Here is a 12,571-nt window from a genome sequence, read left to right as displayed (position 1 = left end):
GCTCCAGTGTATGAAGGATTATGTTTCATAGCGTCAGATAATTTTCAGTTGACAAGTGTCTTTTTACTGCTCTAAGTTTTCCCAAGAATGTTGCCATCCAAACTCCCCTGTTTTTAAGAGTTGTCTACTTTAGTTTTTAGCTATTTGTTTGAGGTCTTTATTATGGTTCTTATTGACTTACTCTGCTTATAACATAGTACTGTTCTATATTTGCTTTGGTTACTTAGAGATCACCCATAGGGATGCTAACTCAGTTATAGGGGTTGGTCTGTTGGTTTACAGTCTAGATTTCTGAACTTAACTGTTTTCCTTTGTGGTGGTGCTCGCTTCGGCAGCACATATACTAAAAATGTTTTCCTTTGTGGTGTTATGTGGTGTGCTGTGAAAATCAACCTATGCCCTATGCCATCTTAAATCTATTTTTTAATGAAAATAATAAAATGTCAACATAAGCATATTTTGTGCAGTGCTATTGTCCATATATACATATCTATTATATACATATACACACATATGTATAATATATATTACATACATTTGTTATATTTAATGATATTAAATATATTTAATATGAATTAATAATAATAAATTTATTAGATCCTTATTAACCAACCAGCAGAAATTTGGCTGCCAGTGGATAGGTACTGTATATTCTACACTTAACCTACTATCAGTGGCATCTCTGCTTGGCCGAGCCCCATATTTCTAGTTGATTATTTTGCTTTAAGTTTATCTGTAATGTAGTTATTCTGTTCCTCTCAGTGTAGATAGTTATAAATTGTAGCTTTGTTTGAACCCATCTTAGGGAAAGTTGAAAGAAAAGAGACTAATAATGAGGGGGAGTATCTTCTATCTTCTTTTTAGAATCTTCTGAATGTTAGTAAAGAAGTCAATGAATGCAATCCAAAAAATGTATCCAGTTTTATTTCCCTTTCATTTTGAGAATTTAAGCAAAAGGTTGAAGGTTTCACTGAGATATTTTCCTGCATCAATACTATTTTAGCTATATTTCTTCAGTCAAATATGTTTTCTCCAGAAGAAAGACAGACATATCTCTTCTGCTTATCTTTGTAATTGTCTGAAGAATTTAACTTCTTTTAGAACAGCTTATTTATCTACCATGTGATGCTGACATTGTAACTTAGTATGATGGGAAAAAGTGGTTTACAATATCTTTGTAATTCTGATGAACTTTCCCTTATGACAGGAATATTAGGTTGGATTATTTATTTATATTCTTTGCTATCTTTTATGGAATATCTGTACAGTAAGATCACATTAAAGAATTTTAAGATCTTACCTCATAAATGTAAGCTAGTAGAATCAACTTTGTTGACACCAAATACATCCATTACTCTTTTGCAAAATTTCCATATTGTCTTAGATTAGACACTTAGAGATTAAAGTAAGGTGAGTATTGCCTTGTACATTGGTGTAAGAGAACTTATCTTTGGAAGTCTTTTCAGTTTTAAGATTTTACAACCTACCCACCTTGTATCAATCTTATTTGCTTATATTGCATCCTTTGAAAACTGTACAGTTTTTTAAATATTTTATTTATTCATGAGAGAGAGAGAGAGAAAGAGGCAGAGATACAGGCAGAGGGAGAAGCAGGCTCCATGCAGGGAGCCCGATGTGGGACTCAATCCCAGGTCTCCGGGATCACGCCCTGGGCCGAAGGCAGCACTAAACCACTGAGCCACCCGGGCTGCCCTACAGTTTTTTTTATGATAAAGACATAGTGCTGCTTTCTGACTTTAAAAAGTTTTAGATCTTATACATTTGGCTTTTCTGACCATATTTTTCTAATCTTTTATAGTATATAATTTTTAAATTCCTTTTACTAACATTTGGCAGAATTTATGTCTCCTTGCTTACAGAATAAAAATCTATATCAAATAAGTAAAAATGAAAATATATACCTTTTTAAACCAAATGTAGAGTTTAGTTTATTTATGATTATAAAGGCAGTAGAACTAAGTCATCATAAACATGTTTACATAAATTAAGCATGTTAGTGATTATAAAATTAATTTGATGCTCTTATTTCTGTTGAATAAATATACTATATATTGAATATAGTATATATATATACACTATATATATACTTTTATTTCTGTTGAATACTAATGCTTTTATTTCTGTTGAATACTATATATAGTATGCTATATATTGAATACTATATATTGAATATAGTGTATATATATATACACTATATATAGTATACTATATATTGAATACTATATATAGTATTCAACAGAATGTGTGTGTATGTGTATATATGTATATATGTGTATGTGTATATATGTATATATCCATACCTCCAAGTTGTACCTTATTTGTGGTTGAATAATATTTAATACTTATAATTTCTCTTCAGGTTGGGCATGTCAAGGGAGGAATCGATAAAGCTCACTTCTGGACCAAACAATGACGGAGCTGAAAGTTCGTGTGGAACCTCTGGCCTTCCAGGTCTTTCTACACAGACTCCCTTGGAAGAGCAACAGTCAAAAAGCATGAAAAGTCCAACTTCTCCAGAGCCTGATTTCTGTGATACACTTTGTCCTATGGTAGATATAGGTAAGGATGTAATGGCGGAATCAGAATCAGAAGATATCTTGATCCCTGAAGAATCCGTGATTCAGGAGGAAATTGCAGAAGAGGTAGAGACTAGTATCTGTGAATGTCAGGATGAAAATCATAAGACAATACCTGAATTTTCTGAAGAGTCTGAAAGTCCAGCCAACTCTCATGAAGAGCCCCAAGTTGCACCTCCTGAAGATAACTTGGAATCCTGTGTTATGATGAATGATGTTTTAGAAATATTGCCTCATATTGAAGTTAAGGTGGAAGAGAAATCAGAATCTCCCCAGGAAGAAATGTCAGTTGTTATCGATCAGCTAGAAGTCTGTGACTCTCTCATTCCTTGCACTTCATCTGTGACTCATGTCAGTGACACAGAACATAAGGAGTCAGAAGCTGCATTAGAGACCAATACTCCAAAAATAAAAACAGCGTCATCTTCTTTAGAAGGTCAGTTTCCCAGTGAAGGAATTGCTGTAGATATGGAGCTACAGAGTGACCCTGATGAACAGCTTTCTGAGAATGCTTGCATCTCTGAAACTTCGTTCTCTTCTGAGAGCCCAGAGGGAGCCTGTACCAGCCTGACATCCCCAGGAGGGGAAACCCAGTCCACCTCAGAGGAATCATGTACTCCAGCCTCCCTTGAGACAACATTTTGTTCTGAGGTGTCCAGCACTGAAAATGCAGACAAATATAATCAGAGAAATCCCCCCGAAGAAAACCTTCATGCATCTTTGATGTCAGAAATATCTCCAATATCCACTTCACCTGAAATATCAGAAGCATCTCTGATGTCCAATTTACCTTTAACATCTGAAGCATCCCCAGTATCAAATTTACCTTTAACATCAGAAACATCACCCATGTCTGATTTACCTTTGACATCAGAAACATCTTCAGTGTCTTCCATGCTTCTCACATCTGAGACTACTTTTATATCCAGTTTGCCACTTCCTTCAGAAACATCTCCAATTTCTAATTCTTCCATGAATGAGAGAATGATGCATCAGCAAAGAAAGTCCCCTTCCCTATCTGAAGAACCGGTCTCCCCACAGAAAGAGGAAGGCTCTGCTCCTGCCAAGCCCCTGGGAGAGAGCCTTCTCTCTCAACCGAAGACTCTATCAAATACTCCTGAACCCCTCAAAATGGGGTCCTCCATTGTTCCTGAAGCATTTCCATCTGAAGACTTGCACAATAAGACTCTGAATCAGCAGCCTTGTAAATCACATGTTGAAACTGAAAAGTCCTACCCTGCTTCGATTCCAGAACTTCCTTCTATAGAAATAATAAAGGTAAAAAATCATAATATCCTGCAAAGAACAGAAAAGAAAGGGGCATCTTCACCATTGGAGCTATCTGTCTTTTCTGAAGAAACAGAGAATAAGGGAAATGAGCTTCCATCAGCTAAGTTACAGGACAAGCAATATGTCTCCTCAGTGGATAAGGCTTCATTTTCAGAAGGCTCTAGAAATAAAACACATAAGCAGGGGAGTTCACAGAATCGGTTGGAGACCTCACATTCTTCCAAGTTATCAGAGCCCTCCAAATCACCCGATGGGATAAGAAATGAAAGTAGAGAATCCGAGATATCAAAAAGGAAAACTGCAGAGCAGCACAGTTTTGGAATCTGTAAGGAAAAGAGGGCTAGGATAGAAGATGATCAGTCTACCCGGAACCTGTCATCCAGCAGCCCACCTGAGAAAGAACAGCCTCCAAGAGAAGAGCCCAGAGTGCCACCTTTGAAGGTATGGAGTAATAATAATAACAATAAAGACAATTCCAGAGAAATAGGCTTTTCCTGTGTAGATGCTTAATTCTCAGAACTAAGTAAGGTTTTTGTCCCTCTAGGTTTTATGTAGTTTATGATCTAATACTCCCAGCACTAGTCTAATATTAAACAATCCTTTTTAAGGATCACTGAGCTCATATGATAATTTTAGATACATGTATATATTTAGACCTCAGCATTTAAGGAAAAAGAAATAGGGAGAACAGGGCCTGGAGGAACCTATAGGCCACGAGATAGTCTTTTGGGGACTCCAAGGTATAGGACAAAGAGGTACATGTACTTGGGGGAAGTTGATAATTTAGCCTCCTATAAAAGTTTAGTAGGATGAGGGAAAGTAGTCAAAAGTCAAAGGCATACACTAAGGAGGTAAAGGTACAGAATACTGGTTCATTTATTTTCCAGCAAATAATCACCACTACCATTGTCTAGCAGAAGGACCTGACTTATGGAAGAGCCTCATTAAATATTTCTTGAGTAAATCGATGAAATTACTTTGCATACCCTGAGGGAAAATACAATAGATATTTAGATATACAAATCCTATTTTTTGAGATAGTAAAGAGATATTTAACTTCACAAATAATAAAGCCTGTAGTCAAACATTCCCATTTATATATTCTCTTTTGATCCCAGGTAGTTTTTAACTCTCAGAAAACAAGCCTTTTATATAAATTGGCTGTGCCTAAGTAAACTGAAAATTAGGATTAATTCAAAAGAAACACTGTTTAACAACAACAAAAAATCCTACCCAATATAAGCTATATTTATTTGGTGCTTTCATCTCAGTCCATTTATATTGTTCTACAATAAAGTGGATTATTCCACCATAGGTTTGGTTTAGAATTAAAAACATATTCAAGCTTTGTTTCTCTTAGTCTCTTTATTTTACTCTGACCTGACATCTATTTTTTGTATGTGTCTCATGATATCCATAAGGCTGACTTTTAAAAGTGTAGCTGTAGTTATTTTACTTAATGAAGTAACCCCTATTAAATAAAATTCTAGAGATATGGAAGATGAACATTAAACTCCAATTAAAATCCCACTATGCATTTTAATTTCTGAAGCAGTGGAAAGAAAAATGTAAGTGCTTTTCATAGGAAATATTTTTGAACATGGCAGTCTGATTTTTCTTGTCAAAAGCTTGTTTTCAACGTAATACACACTTTACGATAGATGGATACCATAAGTACATTCGGTGTTTGGCCTTGCATTCTTGTTTAAGTATATCTAGGTATAATTTTTAAAATGTTTTTAGTTTTTTTTAACTAAAGAAAATATTTAACAGGAAAAATTGATTCTCCTCTCTAAATTCATTTTTCTATTGGAACCTTTGGATTAGAAGAGAGACATTACAGGTTGGAAAATGAGAAATGAGATAGCAAAGACAGATCATTTCATCCACCAAAGTTCCAAAGCATAATTTCAGATTGATATGATCCTACATCATGTGTTAAATGTTGTTTATAGTGTAAATATATGTATGTTAAGAAGAGAGATGTTTTCTAGGAAAAGCTTTTTTTAGAAGGAGAAAAACGAAGGAATCATAGTACCAGTCAACAGCCCTGAACAGGGAACCCAAAGATTCTCTCTGTCAATCCCTAGTTCTGTGACTCCAGGGCAGCCTATTTTCCCTCCAAGAGTTTTTTCAGCTGTAAAATGAGGGGCTTTGATTAGATCCCTTTCAGCTCTCCAAATCTATGACTCTAAGAGTGTTTTAGTGACCAGCACATCACAGGCATTGCTATGGGATGTTGGTGTTGGGTCTTGTGCCTCATGAGTTTGGTGATGACTGTGAGTCTCCTAATTAGCATGAGTAGATGAACAGTGTGACTTTATGAAATTCAGCAAATTGTAGATTACCAGTATCCGAAGGAACTGCCTAAGCTCCGTAGTTGCTTTTAGAGGCAGAAAACCAGAGTTACCCTTGCTTTCATGGAAAGATAACGATATCAGATCCCTTTGGAAAGCAGAGCACTCTTACAATATAGTCCCATTCCATCTTTATAGCAGCCCTATGAAGGAAATAGACCAGAAATAACTAGTCTCATTTTACAGGTGAGTTTACAAACTCTTATTGTGCACTTATTGTGCATGTAGGAGCCAGCGTGCTGGGTGGTATGGGAGTACATAAAAACTATAGAGTCTCTGGCTCGAGGAGGTCATTGGAGAAATCGAACTGCATGGTGATCCCTGAAATCACAGAGTTTCTTTGAGTGAAGGCAGGACGAGAATTCTAATCCCCTGACCTCTTGGCTAAGGTTTTTCTCTTTGTGTCAAATTAAGAGATAAACTCATATAGAGTTAAGGTCCCAGTTTTCCCTGCCAGGAAGGAAGATAATTTAAAAGCTAAATATCTCTAAGCCTTTTTTAGCTAACCTCATTTTAAGAAGCATGGATTTTGTTTCCATTTATATGAGGCATTAAGAAGATGTTTCATTTCCATACCAAATGAAGTCACCGGTTGATGTTTCTGTAGATGAAAAACAGAGATTGAAAATTTTAATTTCACATTCATGCCACATTTATTGTCGCTTTATCCCCTAAAGGCCCATTCGGGGATTTAGGTGTCGTTCCTGCCACATTATGAGAGAATGCAGCACATCTTCTCTCTCACATTATCGCATTCCACCTGCCTCCTCTGTGATCATGTACCATGAGCTTTCTCTTTCCATTCTCCCCTTCTTCCTGTAGATCCAGCTTTCCAAAATTGGGCCACCTTTCATTATCAAGAGCCAGCCAGTCTCCAAACCAGAGTCTCGCACATCCCCCAGCACGTCGGTCAGCAGTGGGAGGAATACAGGAGCCAGGACACTTGCAGATATCAAGGCCCGGGCCCAGCAAGCAAGGGCCCAGCGAGAGGCAGCCGCAGCAGCTGCGGTAGCTGCCGCGGCGAGCATCGTCTCAGGAGCCATGGGGAGCCCAGGAGAGGGTGGAAAGGCAAGAACCCTGGCACACATCAAAGAGCAGACAAAGGCAAAGCTCTTTGCAAAGCATCAAGCTCGGGCCCACCTCTTCCAGAACACTAAAGAGTCCCGGTTGCCTCCGCTCAGCTCAAAGGAAGGGCCCCCAAGCTTAGAAGTCTCTTCTGCTCCTGAAACAAAAATTGAAGGGTCAACTGGTGTGATTATTGTCAATCCAAACTGCAGATCTCCTAGCAACAAGTCTGCACACCTCCGGGAGACCACCACTGTATTACAGCAGTCTCTTAACCCAGCTAAACTTCCAGAAACTGCCACTGATTTATCTGTGCATAGTTCTGATGAAAACATACCCGTGTCACACTTACCTGAGAAAATTGTTTCATCTACCTCTTCTGAAAATAGCAGTGTGCCCATGCTTTTTAATAAAAATTCTGTCCCTGTGTCTGTTTGCAGCACTGCTATGTCGGGAGCAATTAAAGAACATCCCTTTGTGAGTTCTGTTGATAAATCCTCTGTTCTAATGTCTGTTGACAGTGCAAACACTACAATTTCTGCCTGTAACATAAGCATGTTAAAAACCATCCAGGGAACTGACACTCCATGCATAGCCATTATACCAAAATGTATCGAAAGCGCTCCTGTCCCCGTCACAGCAGAGGGCTGCAGTGTCTCGAGCCCCATGGATGACAAGCCGTTGCTCCTGCCCAGCAGCAGTGCAGGTCACTTAATCCCCAGTCAGTACAACTCTGCGCCAACTCCCTCCATTGGAAAGAACTTGCCAAACCATCTCTCCACGAGCTCTGTCTTGATCCCCCCAACGGGAATTAACAGCCGGTTTCCCTCTGAGAAGATAGCCATGCCTGGGAGTGAAGAACAGGCCACCGGGCCCGTGGGCACCACTGTGAGAGCCGCCCTCGGCTGTAGGGAGTCAGGGGCAGTCACAGACCCTCTGGCTGCGCGACCACCTGTCGCAATGTTTACTGGAAGCATGCTGACGATAAACTCTTATGAGAGTCCTCCCAAATTAAGTGCTGAAAGCTCGGACAAAAATTCAGGGCCTCGAAACAGGGCAGACAATTCTGGGAAACCTCAGCCACCTGCGGGGGGCTTTGCACCAGCAGCCATAAACAGATCGATTCCGTGTAAAGTCATCGTTGACCACAGCACCACGCTGACCTCCACGTTGTCTCTAACCGTCTCCATCGAGAGCGCAGAAGCCAGCTTGGACCTCCCGAGCAGGTCAGTGAGGACAGAAGCCTCCATACAGCCCATGGTGTGTCCCCAGGTATCTGTTATCAGCAGGCCGGAGCCCGTGGCCAGCGACGCCGTCGATCACAGTTCTAGTTTCATCGCTGCTTCTGCAGCAAAGCAAGAGTGTAATAATAAAGCGATGCAGGCCGCCGGTTCCAGTCTCCGAGAGGGACCCCTTGTCGTTCCAGATAAACTAAACGAGGTGACCACTCCGAGTAACTGCTTTGCCGAGCAGGCTCGTGGCCCGACTGCTTTCAAGAGTGAAGCGGACACAACCTGTAGCAATCCGTATAACCCGGGCAACCGGATTTGCTGGAATGACGAGGGGATGAGGAGCACAGGGCAGCCTCTGGTCAGTCACTCCGCTCCCAGTAAACAGAAAGAATTTCTGGAGCAGAGTGGTCCGAAGGCCATCAAAACCGAGCACGCCGGCTACTCCCACATGTCAGAACTTCACCCCAGGAACCTCCTAACGAACGTCACTCTCCCGGTGAAGTCTGAACCTCACGAGGTGGACAAGGGCTTTAGAATGGACACAGAAGACTTCCCTGGCCCCGAGCTGCCGCCTCCGGCCGCGGAGGGCGCCCCCGGCGTGCAGCAGGCCCAGAGCGTGAAGGCTCCCACCCCTGGCGCCGTGGACGAGCCCATTTCCTTGGCCCCAGACCCCCTGAAGCGAGTCCCCAGTGCGGGGAGCTCCGGCTGCCGGCTGTCGTCCGTGGAGGCCAACAATCCACTCGTGACGCAGTTACTCCAGGGCAACCTGCCTTTGGAAAAAGTGTTGCCTCAGCCCAGGTTGGGAGCCAGGCTCGAAATTAACAGGCTTCCTCTGCCTCTTCAAACTACCTCAGCGGGGAAGACAGCAGCAGAGAGGAACGTTGTGGAGATGCCGTCCAGCTCCCCCAATCCGGACGGGAAGGGCTACCTGGCCGGGACCCTTGCACCACTACAGATGAGGAAGCGAGAAAACCACCCCAAAAAGAGAGTAGCCAGGACTGTGGGGGAACACACTCAAGTTAAATGCGAGCCAGGGAAATTGTTGGTGGAGCCAGATGTCAAAGGGGTGCCTTGTGTCATCAACTCGGGCGTGAATCAGCTAGGACACAGCCAGCCGTTTAAGCAGGAGTGGCTGAGCAAGCACTCCATGCAGAACCGAATTGTTCACAGCCCCGAGGTCAAACAGCAAAAGCGGCTGCTCCCCTCGTGTAGCTTCCAGCAGAACCTGTTTCACGTCGACAAGAATGGCAGCTTCCACCCCGATGCTGGTACCTCACACAGACAGCAGTTTTACCAAATGCCCGTGGCTGCCAGGGGCCCCATCCCAAGTGCAGCTCTGTTACAGGCCTCTGCCAAGCCCCCGGTGGGCTGTGGTGCGTTTGCCTTCAATAGGCATCTGGAACAGAAGGGGTTGGGAGAGGTGAGCCTTTCCTCCGCACCTCACCAGCTAAGGTTAGCCAACATGTTATCTCCCAACATGGCCATGAAAGAAGGTGATGACGTGGGAGGGGCCGCACACGCCATGCCAAACAAAGCACTGGTGCATCCCCCGCCCCCACCCCCTCCGCCCCCTCCGCCCTTGGCCTTGCCCCCACCTCCCCCACCGCCACCTCCGCTACCTCCACCTATTCCTAATGCAGAAGTCCCATCCGATCAAAAGCAACCACCAGTTACCATGGAAACCACTAAGAGACTTAGTTGGCCACAGTCCACGGGCATATGTAGCAATATAAAATCGGAACCTCTTTCTTTTGAGGAAGGTTTAAGCAGCAGCTGTGAACTGGGCATGAAACAAGTTTCCTATGACCAGAATGAAATGAAAGAACAGTTAAAAGCATTTGCGTTAAAAAATGCAGATTTCTCTTCCTATTTGCTTTCTGAGCCACAAAAGCCTTTTACCCAATTAGCTGCTCAGAAAATGCAGGTGCAGCAACAACAGCAGCTCTGTGGAAATTATCCAACAATACACTTTGGTAGCACGAGCTTCAAAAGGGCAGCATCTGCAATTGAAAAGTCCATTGGGATTTTGGGAAGCGGCTCCAGCCCTGCCACGGGCCTGCCCGGTCAGAACGCTCAGATGCCCGTTCAGAACTTTGCCGACAGCAGCAATGCGGACCAGTTGGAACTGAAATGCTCTTGCCGGCTGAAAGCCATGATTGTGTGCAAAGGCTGCGGGGCCTTCTGCCATGACGACTGCATAGGTCCCTCCAAACTCTGTGTAGCTTGCCTGGTTGTGCGGTAAGAGCCGAGGAAAGATGCAGTATCCCTTTTCAACACGGAAAAGCCAAACGGCGTCAGCAGCAACAAATTGAATAACTCAGTGGTTAATATCGTGCTAATTTATTTTACTTTGGAACAGATTCTCTTCTCTCTCTGGGATTCTTTACTTGCATTTCCCAGAAAGGGGAGATGGTGTCCCAACCAAGTGGCTCAGCAGCATGTCTTTTACATATTAAGTTGCCATTCCCAGCTCTGGAAAATTTCTGTCCGAGTGTATACAGGTCACTGCCCCATTTGTTTTTTTTTTTTCTTTTTTAAATCCAGATGTAGATAGGAAAAGGACATTTTTAATTACTTAATGCTAACCAGAAATGCAGATGTAGAAGGAGGATGGTACAAGTGACTTAAAGTGGTTGGTTATTCATTCTTCTGTAGATTAACCATTACAACAAGGGTTTTCACAGTTGACTCTTCTGGACCTACCTTGACCACAGTGATTAAATCATATTTGGAAAGGGGAATCTGATTTAAGTGTATGATTCCTTGTATTTGCTCATATCACAAAAGATACATTAAAGGAGGTATGCCATTAATGAACTCCACTGTCCTTCTTCTCTTCCCTCCCTTTTTACTCTTTTCAGAGACTGGCAGCATTTCTGGATCTGCCTTGGACATTGCGCACACATTGTAGTGAAATGTGTCTTATACCTGAAATTGCAGTGTGGGCCCTATGCCCAGTAATCTGGTTTGAGCCCTTTGACACCTGATACTGTAGGATCAGTTGACCAACAGAGGCCCAGAGGATTTCAGAGCATCGTGTGTAGCTTTTAAGAGCAAGTATGAAAAAATGCCCTTAAGTTCAAAGAGTAAGCAAGTAAAATGCTGTGTATGCAAACACATAGAAGTGGGTTGATAATGTAAATATCAGTCCATTCTGTTCACTCCAGTACAGCTACTAGATATTAAAACTGGGGGGAAAATAATCGTACCCTTTATTAATGACACCAGTACATCTGGCTTCTGACTCCGCAGAGGTTGGCCACCTCTCAAAGTGTCAATGACGATGAAAGGAACTACAGAAGGCTGAAGTGACGATACGTTTCTGAACAATTTTTCTCTTATGATTCACAATCTACATAATTATACTTGACTCTGAAATAGCCTTTGTTTTAAAAGTTGTTCTAGGTACTGCATGTTTTGTTTTCTTTCGCACCCCCCCCCCTCAGGTGAATTCAGTACATTCTTCGTATTTGGGGGAGTGGAACTGCTTTTGAAAACGGGATACTGCATCTTACAAATACCGTCAGTGTTTATCCAGTAAAGTCTGAGTGTTGAGTATTTGAGCTACGTTCCTCATACTTTGACCACCCTCATGCCAGAGAACAGCTGTAGTTCAGGAGGCTCTGTTCCCTAAAGCAAGTTCAAAAGCACATGCACATTGTGGGAAAGATGAAAGACAACAAAGCCACGCCCATTTAACTTCAGATTGCAGAGCACAAAATATGGAGTGCCATTAATTCATTGCTTGACCATGGCTGTAGGATTTAAAAAATGAAACAAATCATGGGGTGGGGGGTATCCTCTGTATCCAGGGTAAAAGTGACAGACATTTTCATATCAATGTAAACTTTTGACATTCCCTTAAAACATGTCTTAAAACTTAACTGGAATAAACAGAGATTACATTCCTGGAGGGAGAAAAAAAAAAAAAAACACTTGTGATTTTTTAATAGGAATCAACCATGGTACATGTTTGTTTTTTTTCTCCTCCATATTTATTATTGTGATGTTGCCAAATTTTGTTAGGTGA

General features: G+C 41.9%; 1 protein-coding gene across 1 annotated transcript in view; it reads left to right on the top strand.

Annotated features, from left to right (window-relative positions):
• ASXL3 (ASXL transcriptional regulator 3) overlaps positions 1-11,507 on the top strand; it is a 147,178-nt gene extending 135,671 nt beyond the window's left edge. The window contains exons 10-11 of the mRNA XM_055324133.1: positions 2,381-4,328; positions 7,067-11,507. Of these exons, the coding sequence (XP_055180108.1) occupies positions 2,381-4,328; positions 7,067-10,783 (5,665 nt within the window). The 3' untranslated portion in view covers positions 10,784-11,507. The remainder of the gene's footprint in view (positions 1-2,380; positions 4,329-7,066) is intronic.
• Positions 11,508-12,571: the final 1,064 nt, after the last annotated feature.

Source organism: Nyctereutes procyonoides, unplaced genomic scaffold (assembly GCF_905146905.1).
Source record: "Nyctereutes procyonoides isolate TBG_1078 unplaced genomic scaffold, NYPRO_anot_genome, whole genome shotgun sequence".
Taxonomy (NCBI): domain Eukaryota; kingdom Metazoa; phylum Chordata; class Mammalia; order Carnivora; family Canidae; genus Nyctereutes; species Nyctereutes procyonoides.
The sequence above is the reverse complement of the archived record's forward strand: the minus strand, read 5'-3'. Positions and strand labels throughout refer to the sequence as shown.